The sequence below is a fragment of the Phalacrocorax aristotelis genome, chromosome 17, assembly GCF_949628215.1.
Source record: "Phalacrocorax aristotelis chromosome 17, bGulAri2.1, whole genome shotgun sequence".
In the NCBI taxonomy this organism is placed as follows: Eukaryota; Metazoa; Chordata; class Aves; order Suliformes; family Phalacrocoracidae; genus Phalacrocorax; species Phalacrocorax aristotelis.
The window spans coordinates 10556265-10573076 of NC_134292.1; the positions used below are offsets into that span (position 1 = coordinate 10556265).

The 16812-nt window shown below is 59.9% G+C and overlaps 1 protein-coding gene across 2 annotated transcripts; it reads right to left on the minus strand.

The window, feature by feature from the left end:
• Positions 1-443: 443 nt before the first annotated feature.
• On the minus strand, positions 444-10574 carry PHF19 (PHD finger protein 19). Of its 2 annotated transcripts, none has more exons than XM_075111778.1 (15): positions 10446-10574; positions 8928-9128; positions 8607-8688; positions 8398-8493; positions 8223-8323; positions 7957-8105; positions 7512-7607; positions 7147-7215; positions 5938-6058; positions 4777-4844; positions 4494-4664; positions 4318-4405; positions 3945-4030; positions 3661-3756; positions 444-3345 (listed from the first exon to the last, which is right to left on the minus strand). In XM_075111778.1, the coding sequence occupies exons 2-15, from the start codon at positions 9117-9119 to the stop codon at positions 2994-2996; spliced, it is 1767 nt and encodes a 588-aa protein (XP_074967879.1). In that variant the 5' UTR covers positions 9120-9128; positions 10446-10574; the 3' UTR covers positions 444-2993. The 2 variants fall into 2 exon arrangements, with proteins under 2 accessions (XP_074967879.1, XP_074967880.1); XM_075111779.1 differs by lacking the exon at positions 10446-10574 and adding an exon at positions 9783-9985.
• Between the last annotated feature and the right edge of the window lie 6238 nt (positions 10575-16812).

Sequence of the window (16812 nt, forward strand, 5' to 3'; positions counted from 1 at the left end):
TGGGCACCTTTTCTGACAAAAAGGCACAAAGCCCGTGAAGTGAACACCAGCAGCCCCAGACCAGGCCTGCGCTGCAGCCAAAGCTAAGCTTTGTTTAGCCCTGTCAGGGCTACAATGTGCAACATGCAAGTTTTAGGCTAAGATTAAGTGGGTGGAGACCATTTGGGACAGGTCAGTGGGACAGAGACAGAATGCAGCCCCTCGCTACAAAACCATCGCTGCAAGGGGTGTCCCTGTCCCCCACCCACACTCACCCCTTCGCATCCTTCTGCTGTTCCCGTGCTTCGTGGCAGCATCTCTCTGGCCAAGGGCACACCTCGCCCTGGCACAGAGCACGACCCAGCAGCACCAGCTGCATCGTGGTGGGCATGGGGCACCTGCCCGGGACCACACACTGACCCCCAGTGCCCAGACTCAATAATCCTGATGCTACGAGGAACCAGTGATGTTAAAAAAAGAGAAGTCTTTTTAATTGTACATCAGACATATTAATTACAACTTGGGTATAACAAGAGTTGGTTATTACAAGCAGCAACCTGAACTCATAAATCTTTAGAAGGTGCACAGAGTCATTATAATATCTATTACAGCTAATGCAAAATATACTCTGCAACAAAAATATTTTTAAAGGCTCCACATTCAATTCTCTGCAACAGGCCAGAAGGAGAGGAGGAGACGAGAGGGAGAGAAGAACAACTGGGGCCACATGTTGCGGGTGCTCCCACGAGTGCAACGTCCACCAGCACATCCTGCGGGAATCACCCCGCTCGGCCCTGGCACGGCTCTTGGCAGCCCCCACCAGCCCCTCGGGCAACAACTCGGACAATAACAAGGACTTCACAGGCACTCGTGAGAGGGAAATACTTTAAGCAATCCTTTGGTGACAGACCACAGCAGGACGGAGAATGACCCAGCTGGCTGCAGGAGCTGCACCCCTCCCTGCCAGGGATGGGGGGTCCCGGCAGCACGTCTCCCAAAATGACGGTGCCCCTCCAGAGTTGCTCCCCTCCGGATGAGCTGAGAGGCAGACCCGGAGGGTGCGAAGCACTGCTCCCCAAGGCACGACTGACCCTGCCCGAACCATCTCATGGTTGGAGCTGGACGGAGCCTCCTCTCCCAGACCTCCCCCCGCACAAGCGGGTAACAGCTTCTCCACCAGGCACAATGCTGCGTGCGCGACACCGGGCAACTCATCAGAAAGGAGTTAAAATGCTCGGCACCTGCCGTGCTGAATATTCAAGGCTCCTGGTATGGGCACCAAAGCAGCTCGTGCCTCGCCCCAGCGACACGGGCAACTCCCGGGGCTGGACTGAAGCTGCTGCTCTGCACCACAGCCCCACACGAGGCATCATCACCTCGCAGCCGCGCAAAGGCCTGGTGCCTGCTAGATGGATTAAAACAACCTGTCAAACCCCCCTCTCACGGGTGTCCCATAACGCTATTTCAGCAGTAGCTGAAGCAGAGATTTATTTTCAAGGACCGTGCTTTGGCCTCTGGTTTAAAAACATCACCTGCTCCCTCATGCTGGCACCACTGTTCTTAAGTACCTTTTCAATTCACCCTCCTGCAAGGCCAGGATGGCCAACGACGGGGCTATAGGGACGGGGTGTGCCGACAGAGCAGCACCACGCGGCCCCCCTGGCATCGCCCACCCTCTGTCCCCACGGGACAGCCATGGCGGTGATGGGGAGAAACAAAGAGGACAACATTAAAAATATATATATATATCTTTCTGTCTTAGAAAAAAATCTAACAAATATGTCTGATGATATTAGACTTTTTTAAAAAAGACAACTGCTTTGCTCCTGAACAACCTGTCAGTATTGCTTTAGTTAAAGGAGGGGGCTGCTCCTTCTCTTCTGCAGACAAACATCACCACTCTGCCAGTAACAGAAAGCGCGGCTGCTCTCCCGCAAGGCACAGCCACGAGGCCACGGGGGTGGCCACGGGGACCCCAACACAAACACCTCCCTGCGCCCCACTGTCCTCTTCAGCCTTTTTGGTTTGTCTGCTCATTTGGCACGTTCAGGACGAGGTTTCCTGCAGCAATAAAGGCCTTGGGCTCCAGTCTGTGAAATGCCCGTGGTGGTTTTAAGGCAAGGGTGTTATCTTTTGGCTGACCTCTTCCAAGACCATGATTGTCAGAAGAACAGGGAAAACGAAGCTGGTGCATCACACGCCGTCCAGCTTGCAGGATGAGAACCACGTAGGTCTGCCCTGCGGCCATGGAAGCCGTCCACACGTGGGCTGTTTATGGGATGTTTTCCACTCATTTAAAACAAACCACATTCCTTTAACGAATGGATTTATGATAAGGAGGAAAAACCCGTACACTGGCTCTGGCAAGAGTTGCCCACCACCTCCTGTGGGCACAGTGACGGGCTGTGAAAGCACGAGTGAGGGAGGTGCTTTTTGCTTTAGCAGCAAGACCCCCTCGAGTCTGCTCCGTAAGGCTTGGACGTGGGGATAAGCCGGGGTGCACCGGGCACCAGCATGACGTCCGTCTGCATAAGCAAGTTGTGGGGTGCCCCCCAAAAAGGCTTCTCTGGGGGAGTGCCCGGCCATGCCGGGGGTCCCTTCAACCACCAGGACACAGCTGCCAGCCTGGGGGAAAGGCCAGACCCACTCGCTGCTCCTCTCACCGCCGTGATGGTGCCTCGGGCTCGGCCAAAGGCTCCATCAGGAAAGCACAGCTGGGCCCCGCTCTTTGCATATACACAGCCAATAAAATAACAATAGTTAAAATAAAAAAATCATGCAGCGGCGAGGCTGCGGGTTTCACCCCTGGGCAGCACCTCTGACGGCGCTGGCTCCGGCGCTGCCTCCACCTGCGGCAGTTCCCCAAGAGCCGGCCCCAGCTGGGACGCCGGAGCACGGAGGGGTCCCAGCCTCCCCGCAGGCCAGCGCCCCTCCTCTGCTTCATGGCGAGAGTTTCTCCGTCATCCTGATCTCCTCTGGTTTGGCTCCGGGAGAGGTTTGGGGACTGGCGGGGCTCAGTAGGGGGTTGTGCCTTCCCACTCCACCAGGTACTGCACCTTTCCCTCCAGCGTCACCCGCCGTGCCAGCACCTGGTACTTCTCGCCGCAGACCAGCCTGCCCGCCGCCCCGAAGTAGCTGCTGATGGAGGACTTGAGGTGGGAGAGCGAGGAGTCGTCCTCGCTGATGCTCTCAAAGGTGTGGCTGTCAATGCCGTCGTCCGGGCGGTCGGGGCCGCAGGCTGCCTCGCTGCCCTCAGGGGTGCTCCCGGCCGGGCGCCCGCCCGCCTCCCCACCTCTCCTCTTCACCCCTGCCGAGGCGTAGGCTGGTGCTGCCAGCTTGCGCTTGCGGCTGCCCACGGTCCTCCGGCTGCGAAAGAGGGGACAGAGGAGGGGTGAGGGCAGCACCCAAGAAGCGCCCTGCACCATGCTGGCTGTGGGGAGCACGCTGGGAGTCTGGGTGAGGCCACCGAGGACTGACGGCTCCGACCCTTTGTGCCCAGAGAGGCGGCGGCGCTTTGGGACCACCAGCCCTTTTCAGGAGGCAGGGAGGAAAGGCTCCCCAGTGCGGGTCATCCTTGTGCCAGGATACGAGGGTGCTGTGGGGGGAGAGCGGCAGCCCCTCACCCCCCTGGCTGTGCTACCAGGACCCCTCTGGAAGGAGGCAAGGGAGCACAGCCCTCACCTGGACTCGTAGGAGAGGCTCGTGGTGGCGGAGCCGGAGGTGCTGGCGGCGTCCGTGGAGTCCACGTACGATAGGAAAGTCTGTCCCGAGCTGGCACTGGGGACAAGAGGCAGCGTTGGCCCCAGCACGGCACAAGGGGCACCGTGGCCCCCCACCTCCCCAGCTGTGCCTGCCTCCGTCTCACATGCACCTGCGGCCGGAGGTTTTCCAGCTCTGCCTCACACTTGGGTGTTCAAACCACCCCCCTGCTTGCTGCCCACACCCCCCGGCCCGGCTGCACAGACCTTTTCAGGCTCTGAATTTCATCCAGTGTGAAGTCAAAGATGCTGGCCAGGTGGTGGTTGGTGCTCCAGGCGGAGGTGAAGTCACTCTGCCCCACGAAAACAAGGGCACTCGTCACTGCTGAGCAGAGCGGTGCTGCCCATGGCCCCGGCACCCTCTGCCCCGGCACCGCCACGCTCCCTCCCGTGGCCCCGCAGCCCCCGGGAAGCGGGCTTGGCACAGCGCATTTGCAGACCCCAGGGAGAGGGATGGGGGCTCTCCCTGCCTGCAGGAGCAGGGGGACCTCACAGGGAGCCCCAGGGATGGGGGCTGCAGGGTCCCACACGGTTGCTAAAGCCCAGGGCAGTCATGCAGAGGAGGGGGCGAAGGACTCACGCTGGGAATGGCATCCTCCAGCAGGAACTTGGCCCTCTTGCGCCGGGCCGCTCGCCGCTTCTGCTGCTCGAGCTCCCGTGGCAGCAGGCTGCAAAGCAAGACGGGGCATGAGGCTGCCAGGCCACCCCAGGGGAACGTGGCAGTGGTGGGATGCCATGGGAAATTTGGCCACTCACCTGTCTTTATGGACATATTTGCTTTTTCCCCTCTTCTTCAGCTCGCAGGAGCCGCTCTCGGCCATGCCGGGGGCTTTCTCTGGCAGCACCTTGCTGGGGGGGTTCGGCGGGACGCGGATCCGCAGGCGAAAGATGCATTTCTTCTTTTTGATTTCCTTCCCACACAGAAACCTGGGCAGCAGAGGGGAGGAAACCACCGTCAGCCAGGGGGGCCGCAGGAGCATCCTGCATCCCGTCCTGTCCCCATCCCTCATCCCTCACCCCACCACACCCCGGGGCTCACCTGCTTTTATAGCTGTTGAGTGCATTGAGGAGGTGGGGGCCGCGCTCGGAGACAGGGGTGCCCGTCAGCTGCGGGGAGACGCAGAGGTCAGGCAGGGCTCGGCGCCTGCTGTGGTTATGCAAAAACTAAACAGACGGGGGAACCCGAACTCCGGGTTTCAGCTCCTGCCCAAGGTCAGGGTGTGAGGAATGCCAAAGCCCAGAGCCGCCCGGGTTTGGCACTGGCCGCCCTCGGTGCAGGGGAGGGAGGCGTCCGCAGCGAACCGACCTGACCTGACGCGGCAACACGTTTCCAGCACGCCTTGGTTTTAACACCTCTCCCAGCTCCAGCTCCAGCTGGGAAACTTGTCAGGTACAACACCCGAACAAAGGGAAATTCCAGTGCAGAGGAAGGCGATTAAGCTGATTTTGAGCAGGAGCCTTCCGTGCCGAGCGCTGCATGAACCGCAGTTTTGCCGAGATGCCCAAGCTCATCGGACAGGGGCTGCTGGCATGGTGGCACTGCCAACATGTGGGCACGTCCCTTTCCACCCTTCACCCCCCACCTGCTCCAGTTCCACCCCAGCCCCAGGAAAGGTCCCTTGGCTCTGCCCAGGGCCCGTGCCCAGGGGCCGACACCATTCCCAGCTCAGCGAGCAGCATCCTACAGCACCGAGGCTGCCCGCTGGGGATGCCCCGCTCTGATGCCATCCAGGGGGTGGGTGAACAGCACACAGGGGCTGCCACGTGTTCCCAACGGGTGCAAACACCCCAGGTCAGGTGCTCCTGCCCACCTAGAGAAACCAGGCGGGTGTTTTAAAGCTCCTTCCCTGCAGGGGACCGGCCAAGGACCAGCCAGCTTGGGCCACGGTGAGCGGGCACTTTCAAAGCACCGACCCTTTCCAAACAAGCAACATGCAAACACACCTCAGGGTTGGTGCCTGCTAAGAGGGGAAGCCAACCCAACCAAGGGTCAGAGCTCGCTGCCCCACCGTTTCGCCACGAGCACCACCCTTCACTGGCCGACCTGCCCCAGCCTCAGGGGCTCAACTGCTGCGGGGAAGGAGGATCTGGCCCCTCCGAGCGAGGCTTCGGGGACAGCCAGCTGCGGCTCACATCCCTGGCAGCACCTCTCCCTCCACACGGCTGCTCTCCAGCCCAAGCCTGGGCTGCGCGTCTTTACCTTCCCGAGCTGCAGCGGATCCCAGTGGTGGTTCACAAAGGCCAAGATCTCCTCGAAATCGAAGTACTTCTTCTTGCTCTGTACGCCCAGGTTGTAGAGGGCGAGATGGACGACATCCACCCTGGGGGAGCAAAGGGGCTGGGAGGGTCGGCAGCCCACCCTCACCCTGGCAGGACTGTACCCTCCACGATGCTGTGCTCCGCCAGCACCACTCAAGTGCAGCCCCCAGCACGACCAGTCCAAAACCTTCTCGCTGGAAGCCAGGACCATTCCCACACCCCACGGTGGAGAGAAACCCTGGCCCGGACACGTATCCCAGGGGATGCCGCCACATCCAGGACAGCATCCCCTGAGCTTTGGGGAAGGGTGGGACACTGCGTGCAGGAGAGGAGAACCTCAAACGCTGAGAGCCCTGAGCCCAGGAGCTGGAGGACACGCTGCTCCCAGGACAAATGCCGTTTTCCAGCTTTTTAATAAGCCCCAGCCGTGTGCTCTTGTTGCAGTTAAGTATGGGAGCGGGACGGCTCTTATTCACTTGAAAACACACTGTCTATTTTAACAACCCAATCTACCCGGTGGGATTTTACACTTGCGTCTCTGAAAATGAAAGCCAAGCAACATATCCTGCAGGATTTCCCTTTTTCTTCTTCCAGCCTGCTGCACTGCTCAGTACAATGTCCCCGAGGCAGCCACGTCCCAGCAGCCCGTTAGCATCAGTAACACGTCTGACACGGCAAGCACAGGGGGAACAGCAGGGAAAAGCTGGGCTTCTGGCACTGTTAATACACTTTATAAAGTGCTTTCAGACCATCAAGGTACACTGGAAGGTACATACGCTTGTAAACTTGTATTTAACCACAGAATTTGATGACTTGTCACCCGACTGCTTTTTGCAGTTCTCTTCTGGTAAATGTGCACTTTGGGTCCCAGACAAAGAGTAGGTTTCAGGCATATTGAGAAACAGCTTCCCTGGGAAACAGCCCTGTGGGGCCGGGCAGTGGGAGCTGCACGCCCAGGGCCCGCAGCCGAGCAAAGGCCCCAGCTCAGGGCCGGGCTGGGATGAGCGGGAGATGCTCAGCAAACTCACGCCACTGAAACCCACCGCTGGGGCTGGCCCCATGGCAAGGGCTTGGCAGCACCGGGCACAGGCCAGCCCGGTGCCCTGCGGCCACCCCAGCATGTTCCAAAGGAGCCAGGGCCATTTCTTACCATCTCAAGGGCAGGCGCTTGATGTATTCAGGTCCCTGGTTGCACACGGAGCAGAAAAACACATAGAACCTGGAAAACAGCAGGGAGGGGAGTGCTGGGGACGGGGGTCATCCCCACAGCCATGCAGGGCCTGGGGACAGGTCGGGGTGAGGACAGTGCTGCGGGTGCCAGTGGTGACAGCACACTGGGAGGCGCAGGCTCTGTGGGATGGGGTCACCCATCTGCCCCCAGGGCAGCCGATCCACATGTTGGTGCCACAGCCGGGTCAGGGAGAACCGGACTGGGGACACATCTGTGTACAAGCCCCCCTGGGAAGACAGCTCTGACGTCCAGCACCAGCCCAGCAAAGTCCAGAAGGGACGTACCGGTCCCCAAACATCATGGGGTCACTGAGGCACTGGGTGCAGGCTTCGTGGAACCACTGCCGGCAGCGGTAGCACTGCAGCATCTTCAGGTACCACCTGGGGAGGGAGAGGAGGTGGGTGATGGCAAGGGCAGCGTGCAGCAGCCACCACCCCAGTTCCCTCCCAGGCACGGACTCCACTTCCAGGGAGAAAAAGTTGGGCCGTAACTTGTATTTCCACAGCCACGGAGGTGGGTGCAAATGGTGCCTCCGGGAGCAAGCGGAGACCCAGACGGCAGAGGCAGCGCGGGCAGCAAAGCCGCCGGCCCCAGGGCAGAGCCCTGCAAGCTGGGGACATCTCTCTTGGGGGGAAAAAACTTCCCAACCTGATCCCACCTGCCTTTTGCAAATGCTTTTCCCCATAAAACCAAACACGACAACCCTCCCAGCAGGCAGGCAGGGCTTACTCGCCGGGGCCCCCGCAGTAGCAATAGCACTGCTGCTGGTTGGTCCGGTGCGGGGAGTCCCACTCGAGCAGGTCGGGGTTGTAGGACAGCACCATCTTGACGGCTTGCAGTGTCTTGGCAATGGCTCCCTTCTTCAGGGCACCCCCCTTCTGCAGGACCGAGCGGGACGGGGATCAGCACAGCCGCCTGGGGTGGGCCGCATCCTGCACCGCCGCGCCAAGGGCGGGCGGCACGCGGCGCTGGTGACCCCGGGCAGCCCCACTCACCCGCACGGCCAAGGCAAATATGCAACGGCGGCAGAACCACGGCGTCCCCAGCGGGCCCTCGCCGCTGCTTGCCACCGGGATGTGGCACTGCTGGTGATAACCTGCGGGAGGGCTCGGCGTCAGCGCCACCGGGCTGGCTGGACCCTCACCCCCGGGGCGACGCGCCCGCACTCACCCAGCCCACACTTTCCGCAGATGAGGATTTCGTTCATGGGGCCCGATGTCTTCCCCAGGCAGATGCTGCACTTGGGCTCCTCCCCGGGGACACCGGCTGCGGGACGGGGACGGCAGAGTCGGAGACGCGCGAGGCACAGCCACCTCTCCACGGTGCCAGGAAGGACCCCCCGGCACGACAGCGGGAAGGGAGGATGGGGCGACACTCACCATGCTGGATGTCCTTCCAGAGGACCCAGTACTTGGAGTTGTCCTCAAACGTGACGAGACAGCTCTGCTTGGAGCCGCTCACCTGCGGGGAGAGAGCGGGAAGAACTGCCGGGGGTCAGCTCCCATTCCCGGCGCTCTCCCATTTTCCCTGGTGACTGGCCCTGCCTCTCGGGGCTGTGGGAAGTCAGGTTTGGGGTGCAACCCAGGGGCTGGACGTCAACCCTGATGACCAAAGATGCATTGCAGCCAGGGCCAGCACCCCTGCGAGCCACAAGCCGACCCAGGGAACAGCACTAGCTACACTTTGGGTGCCCACCTTACCCTTTTGATCTTTCCGAGGTAATAGAGCCCATCGGTCCAGCGGCACAGCACATACTGCCCCTCCGTCAGCTTGACCATGAGCTCTCGGCAGCTGCTGCCCCTCCGCGCCGAGGCGGCGGCTGGTGCTTGCTGGACACGGCCAGCGGCCGCGTAGACATCCCGGATGATGGGGTTGAGCTTGGCGGTCTCCATCAGCAGAGCCTGGAGGGGACGCAGACGCTCGTTACCCTGCCCTCGCGCCACGACAACATGTGCCCACTGGCCGAGCTCGGCATCCCGGCGGGTTTTGCCTGGGAGCACCGAGCCCGGGGCCGGTTCACCCCCACCAGTGGGTGCTCAGGGCCCGCAAAACGAGCATGGATGAGCTGGGTTCATCCAGGGGTTAATTTAGGTGAAATCAAAGGGAGCAGCCGCAATCTTTGCTACTGTTGAGCAAGAGTGAATTAACCCCTTGGCTCCCGCAGCACAGAGCCACCCCGCCGTGGGGCACCGGGACGTGCCACAGGCCTGCACAGGCTCAGCCTCTGGAAGGGGCATCCGAGGGGTAACAGCTTTAAATTTGATTTTTAATTCACAATTTCCTAGCTCCCAAACCAACAGGGCCGCCGCGCGAGCGGGGAAACGGCAGCACTACCCGCAGCGAGTGAAAGCGAGCAGCCAGGTTTCGCTGCCGTGAGGTCTGAAGCACCCCGGGCAAACAGAGGGTCCCCAGCCGGCAGCGCCGTCCCCGCAGCCCGGGCTGCGACCCTGAACAGGCATCAGTAAAACGACTTAGAAGTTACTTTTCTCCCCTTTGCGCTCCCGCAACGGCAACACGCGTGACCTCACGCCGCGGATCGCGACCCAGAACCTCACCGTGCTGTAGGCAACGCAAAAGTCCCTCTGCCCGGATCCCGCTATTAATAACGCTCCCGTTTGTCGAGAATTGCCTGGATTTAACTCACGGTAAAGCGGGTGCGACCGGAAAAAATAATAAAATAAAAAAAGTGGGAGCCGAAGGGAGCTGCGGGGCTGGCAGGAGCCGGCGCAGCGAGCTGCGACATGTCACCCAGCAGCGCACCCCCGCCAGCACGGATTTTCGCTTCGGGAGCGATTATGAAAGCGGCGGCGGCGGCTCCGCGCCCCGGCGGCGGGGCTCGAGGGGGGGGACACGGCTCCCGCCGGCCCGGCTGGCAGCTCCCCGCGCCGCCCCCGTGCCGGCACCCGGCGGCGGGGGTGCGGGGTGGGGGGCACCGAGCCGGACCCCCCCCCCCACCCCGCGGTCCCCCCGCGGCGGGAGCGGGAGGAGGGCGGCGGGTCCGGCGGCACCTGCCGGGCGGGAGCGCTGCGGGCAGCCCCGGGAGCGGCGGCCGCGGGCCCCGCCGCCATTGGCTCATTCAAAGCCTCCGTCCGTCCGTCCGTCCGTCCCGCCCGGCCCCGCTCCCGCCACCCCGGGCGCTTCCCGCCGGGCTGCGCCCCCGCCGCTCCCCACCCCACCCCCCCCGCTCCCGGGCCCGGCTCCCCCGGCGCTCCCCTTACCGGTGGGCGCCGCCGGGCCCCTCCGCCGCCGCCGGCCCGGCTCAGCGCCCGCCCGCCCGGGGCCCGCGGCGGGGAGCGGCGGCGTGCGGCGGGGGCAGGGCGCGGGGCGCCATCTTCCCGCGCTTCCCCCCGCGCCTCCCGCGGGCATTGACGTCCCGCTTATGCAATTAGCGCGGGGCCGCCTCCGCCGCCTCCCACGGCTCGGAGCGCATCGGCCTGGCACGGCGGGGATGGGCCCCGGGGGCGCGGCACCCCCCGCTGCGGGGGCAGAGCACACGCGGGGGCGTGGGGTACCTGCGCCCTCCCCCGTGTGGTATCTGCAACCCCCGCTTCCATGGGGTACCTGCGTCCTCCCCCGTGGGGTACCTGCGCCCTCCCCCGTGGGGTACCTGCGTCCTCCCCCGTGGGGTACCTGCGCCCTCCCCCGTGGGGTACCTGCACCCTCCCCCGTGGGGTACCTGCAACCCCCGCCCCCGTGGGGTACCTGTGCCCTCCCCCGTGGGGTACCTGCGCCCTCCCCCGTGGGGTACCTGCAACCCCCGCCCCCGTGGGGTACCTGCGCCCTCCCCCGTGGGGTACCTGCACCCTCCCCCGTGGGGTACCTGCAACCCCCGCCCCCGTGGGGTACCTGCGCCCTCCCCTGTGGGGTACCTGCACCCTCCCCCGTGGGATACCTGCGCCCTCCCCCGTGGGGTACCTGCAACCCCCGCCCCCGTGGGATACCTGCGCCCTCCCCTGTGGGGTACCTGCAACCCCCACTTCCATGGGGTACCTGCGCCCTCCCCCGTGGTGTACCTGCTACCTGCCCTCCCCTGTGGGGTACCTGCAGCCCTGACCCCCATGGGGTACCCACTGCTGCACTGTACAGATACCATCACACCCCAGACCCCTTCCAGGGCACCCCACATCCCCACTTCTAGCATCACCCCACCAGCCCTGTCTGCACCCATGCCCCAGGGGGCACCCAGAGCCAACCAACCCCCCACCCCACCCGCCATGGAGAGGGCACGGGCGTCCTGTGCCGAACAGAGGGGACCTCCCTGCCCGCCCTCTCCCCCCGGCTGGTGGCTGCAGCCAGCTCGGGGCATCCCCCGGTCCCCCAGGATGGGGTGCGGGGAGGGGTGCCCCGCATGCGTGGCATTGTCCTGCACAAGGGAACAACCTGTGCTCGTCAGGATTCCTAGAAATGGGGGTAGCCTTTCTCTGAATCGCAACAGAGAAAATCAATCACTGCAAAAATGCTTTGGTCAGTGCCAAGAAGAAATCTTAAGGATTTGCTGTTTGTCAGAAAGTGCTGCCAAAAAAGAAATGTTTTAGGCCTGCTCAGGCAGTAGAGAAGCCGATTCCCGGTGTAGGGTCTGGGCCAAGCACAAGCAGAGTTGATACGAATTTTATTGCCTGTAATCGATGAGCTCTGTGCGGCACCGTGGGGTGGCCTCCCCCGTGCTGGGGGTCACGGCACAGCTGCAAAAAGCTTCACTGAAAGTGAGCAGCTCCCCTGGGCACGAGGAATGAACGGCACAGTGCTGAAACGCCTTTTCACCACCTGCGTGTAATTCTGTCACCTTAGAAATAATTTTTTTTTAATCAAACTTTCCCATAAAAAGTTGACATCCGAGCGTTCCCAGCACTGTGACTGGCCCTTGGCAGCACGCGGGCGATGCCGCACCTGCAAACCTGACGGGAATATGCGGTTCCCTGAGCGATGGGTGCCGTAAGGCTGCTCTCCTTGCTTTGCAGTTCTTGGTGTGTAAGGCAAAGCCCAGCACAATGTGAAGACGGTGGCGGGCGGGGGCCCAGCGTGCCGTGCCGTGCCGTGCCGTGCCGTGCCGTGCCATGCCGTGCCATGCCGTGCGGTGCCTACGCCCAGCATCTGGGCCCGTGTTTGCAGAATTTTAGGCAGCTGAAAAAAAATGGCAGCGCCTTCCCCAGTATGAAACACCGTCCTGCGCCTCAGAACCTGACGCATCTTCAAAACAGTCAAACGACTACACTCTGTGGTGAGTCATGATGTGTTAGCCGTGAGTCACCACAGGATTAAAATAACTCTTGCACCATAACTCTCCCCCTGGACAAACGCCGCTGCTCATTTCGCTGCAGCTGGTGGTGCTGGGTTTGACCGAAAGCGATCCGTTTGCTGCACTTGCGGAGCGGCCTGTCCCCGCGTGGTGCTGGTGGAGCAAACGGGGACGTTCTTACACCCTCCTCCCCAGCCACCGTGGTTTATCTTTGCAGCATCTTGGTCATTTGCCATGGGAATGCGGACACGTGAATCAATCGCCGCATCAAGTTCACCGTGGGTGTAAGCGGGGATAACCTTACTGAAAACCCTCCAGCACAGAGAGGGCACCCCAAACCCAGCACCTGCCAGCGGAAAGAGCACAGTAACGTTGCCCTGGAACGAAAGTCCCAAGCAAAAAGGAAAAAAAAAGGAATTTCAGGTGCATCCTCTATTTCATAACATGAACGAAGCCACGCAATCTCATTTAACTCTGCTTTCTTTGCGGGTGCCCCTATCACACCATCCCCATCGAGCCTGGCCTCGGCTCCCGCTGTGGTGAGCTACTGGGTGCTGCCCTCCTCCTCCTCTTCTTCCTCCTCCTCCTCCTCTTCACACCTGCCGGCTTTTCCCGCACACCCCTGGGGAGTCGGGGGAGCAGCTGGAGAACCCATTTCTTTGGCACCACGTGAAGGCTTGCGGCTCCTGGCAGATGCCGGTGCGGGGCTGCGGCAGCCCCCAGAGCGGGTGCAGTGGTCAGACACAGCTGAGTGACTGGTTTCGCACTGGTGGGGCTCCAGGGACCTCGGTGGGACAACACCTGACATGCTCTGCTGGGGCAGGAGCACCCACCCGGGCCCACGCCGACATGAATATTTCCATGCCACTCTCACAGCAATTGCGTGGCCGCTCCTTCCCCACTAGTAAATATCCAAACAAAACCAGCATTTGCAAAATTGTTTGAGGTGGTTAACTACTCCGACACCTCCATTTTGTCCTTAAAAACCCCTCGTTCCTCCTCCGCACCCTGCACTTGCAAAGGTGGGGAAGGCGCTTTCCTGCTCGCACAAGGATGGAGCACCCGGAGAATCGTGGCTCAGCCCGGCTGGAAGCCGGCGGGAGCCCTGGCTGGAGCAGAGCCCGCGGCGTGCGCGGGGCGAGGAGCTCCTGGCGCTGCCTTTCTTTCTGCTTTGAAAACTGCCCAGAAATCGGGTAGCTTCTTTTCACAGTGTTTTTCTTTCTTTGAAAACAGGAGTGGGAGGAGGGGTTGGATGTTGGCTTGTAGTCTTGGAAACCGAAGCCGAGGAATATTGAATGGAAACCCAAACACGAAGCTGCCTATGAGCTACGGGCCTGATGTGGAGATAGGATCTGCAGAAACGACTCGCGCCGGCTGCAGCTGCTCCGGAGCCTCCTGCGGCCGAGCGATGCGGGGCTGCGGCGCAGGGGCTGCGAGACTCGGCGCAGCTCCCTCGTGCACCGTTCAAAACAATTCGCAAGTGTCGTTTGCACCTGGGGATTCGGCTGGCAAAACGTGACGTGTTGGCGCCAATAAAAGCAGCCACGAATGTCACCTGGGGCTATTGACATGGTTACCTCTCTCTCGGCCAACGCTTCCTCCTGCTCCACAGGCCTCAACCACTTTTCTCTGAAACCACCTGATTGACCAACACAACCAAGTTAAGCTCAAAGCAGCCGTGGGCGAGGTTATGGGTTCTTTTCCTGGCCTGAGAAAGGGCTTATAAGCCTAAAAGTTTGCCTGGATTTTTCAGCTTTATTAGTCGATTTAAAAAAATATATTATTCCCCTACAAACCTTACCCTTGATTATTTTAGACCACCGTAGCTACAGAAGTACTATGACTCTTTGCCAACCTAGCCATTAAACACGGAGCAACCCTTCCTGATTTAACTTGCTAAAACTCTCTTTGGTTTTCCTGCATCATTTGATTTGGTCCAGACCAAAAAAAAAAAAAAAAAATCACTTCAGCGCCTCATTTCTGCAAGAGAAGTGATTTGCTGGATTAGAGAACACTTGTTATTGCTCTGATCTCGGCTTCTTTCTTGGTAAGTGTAATCCGTTTCCTTATCAAGATGGTTTTGCGGCCGAAGGTCTTGGAGATGAAAATCAGGAGCCTGTTCCAGGAACGCCAGAGCCCGGAGTGGAGCCCCGTGTTTGGAAAGCGCCGTGGCTCAACGCATTCCACACGGACGTGGTAATGCTCCGGCGGTGCCTCGTGCGCCGCGGCACAGGGGGGAGTTCGCTCTAGTTCGAGCCCTCTCAGAGAAAAGTGATATACCAAAGGGCATATTCGAACAAAGGTATGGTTGTAATTAGAATCAGAGCAGTTAAATCTGACATTCAGCTGTTTTATGCCAGCTGTGCCTTTAAAAGGAAGAGCATTTAGGCATTGGGTTTCACATCAGTTTATTGTTTATTTAGCATGAATTTAATCCATCTCCTTTTTATTTTTTATAACTTAACTTTCTTTGCATGCTTCTATGCAATTGCATCAGACATGAAGAGCTTGTAAGTGTTCTTACAGCTGTGCAAGTTTTATATTAATGAAGCCCTTATATAATTTTGACACAGATATGTTATGTACACGTCTGCAGTTCCTGAGCACGGCTGAGAAAAGACATCTCCCTCCCCCCCCGCAAAAAGAAGAGAGAAAGAGAGAGAAAGAGAGAAATAAAAGAAGAGAGAAAGAGAGAAATAAAAGAAGAGAGAAAGAGAGAAATAAGAGAGAAAGAGAGAAAGAGAGAAAGAGAGAGAGAAAGAGAAAGAGAGAAAGAGAAAGAGAGAAGAGAGAAGAGAGAAAGAGAAAGAGAGAAAGAGGAAGAGAGAAAGAGAAAGAGAAAGAGAGAAAGAGAAAGAGAAAGAAAGAAAAGCCTGTTTTATTCCTGGGGAAAAGTGAAAAATGGGGAGTGAAGACCTGTGTTAACTGGGGGATGTTTGCACTGCTCACCCAGCTACAAAACTGCAGGCAGCAAACGCCTGTTAGTGCAACCATAACTATCAGTGTTCAAGAAGAAGCCGGGCTGCGTCTGTGCGGCGCGGTGCTGTGCGGGCAGGGACCCCGTGCCGCCGGCCACCCCTGAGCCCAGGACATGGCCCCATGGCAGGCTCTGGTAGCCCCTCGCTTGCCTTGGGGGATTTTGCTCCTCCTTTCCTCCAGCAGGGTGTTCCCAACCCGAACCCCAACCTGCAGCATGGAAACAACAGGCTCCAACTCTTTGCTTTTGCTCTTCAGGAGCCGAGGTGAGCCCCGGAGCCAGTCCTGCTGCCCATCCAGCCCAGGCTGCTCCTTCACGGGCTCCGTCCCGTGCCCCGCTGCTGGTGTTGGGCCTCGAGTAATCTCAAAGCTCTCCCATCAATTGCACACACACAGAGCCCACAATAAACGTGCCGCTTTCACGAGTTTCATGGCAGTTCAGCTTGCCTCTGCTTCCTGCGAGGCTGGCTCTTACCTGCTGTAAATGAGCAACGCTTCATCTACGTCCTGTCCCGGGGACGGTTTTACACCAATGAGCTGCCGGCCCCGGGAGCACAGCTGGTAACGAATTTCATCCCTTTGCAGACATTTGCCATCCAGGCCTGAGTCATCCCAAAAGCTGGCTCCGTGCGATTTCATACCGAAGTGGGCAGCGGCACCGCTGCCCCAGCCCTGCGCTGCGGGGCGATGAGCACGGGCGGCCTGCAAACTCGGCAGCCTTGCGGCTTTCCTCCCATTCATTTCAGGGATTTCCCCATTGGGAATCCGTGGCTAGCAAGAAAACTGGAACTAAAGGGCTTCCAATAAACTTTTAAATTTGATTTTTACCAGGCGGGTCCCTTCGTCCATCGTCACCCCTGTCCTCCAAGGAGAACGCCCTGACGAGAGCTGCACAGGCTCCCCCGGCTCCCCCCTGCAGAAGGGACGAGCCGAACGAGGTCTCCAGCCCACCCCGTCCTGCCCCTCTCTCACGTCCAGGGCAGGTCAGGCACAGACCGGTGTCGGTCACGCCAGAACGGAGAGAGCCCCGGTGCATCGCGTCCTCTCTCCAGGGTATTTATTCCTCCAGTTTGGGTGCTTCTGCTTCCCTGCAGCTTGTGAGATTTGACCTCCCACCTGGAGCGACACCGGGCTCCTGCTGTCAGTGAAATCCTGGCTGTGCACAGGAATTGAAGAAAATCAGTGTAATTGTTCCTGGTAGAATCCCACCAGACAAAAGCACGAAGGCGTCAGGGCATTCACTCTCCGCTGGATGCATCTCTCAGCCTGCACTTGCACATACATATATTTTTGCTTCCCTCGATGCAGACACATACACATAAATATTCTCTCTCATGCATATTCACATCTCTCCCACACACTTTCTCTCTTTC

Excerpts from the sequence above, each read along its gene's own strand:
- PHF19 (XM_075111778.1), bottom strand. The coding sequence starts at position 9,119 with ATGGAGACCGCCAAGCTCAACCCCATCATCCGGGATGTCTACGCGGCC. Across the intron at positions 8,324-8,397 it reads CTGCGGAAAGTGTGGGCTGG|GTTATCACCAGCAGTGCCAC; the intron begins GTGAGTGCGGGC and ends GCCCTCCCGCAG. Across the intron at positions 7,608-7,956 it reads TACTGCGGGGGCCCCGGCGA|GTGGTACCTGAAGATGCTGC; the intron begins GTAAGCCCTGCC and ends CTCCCTCCCCAG.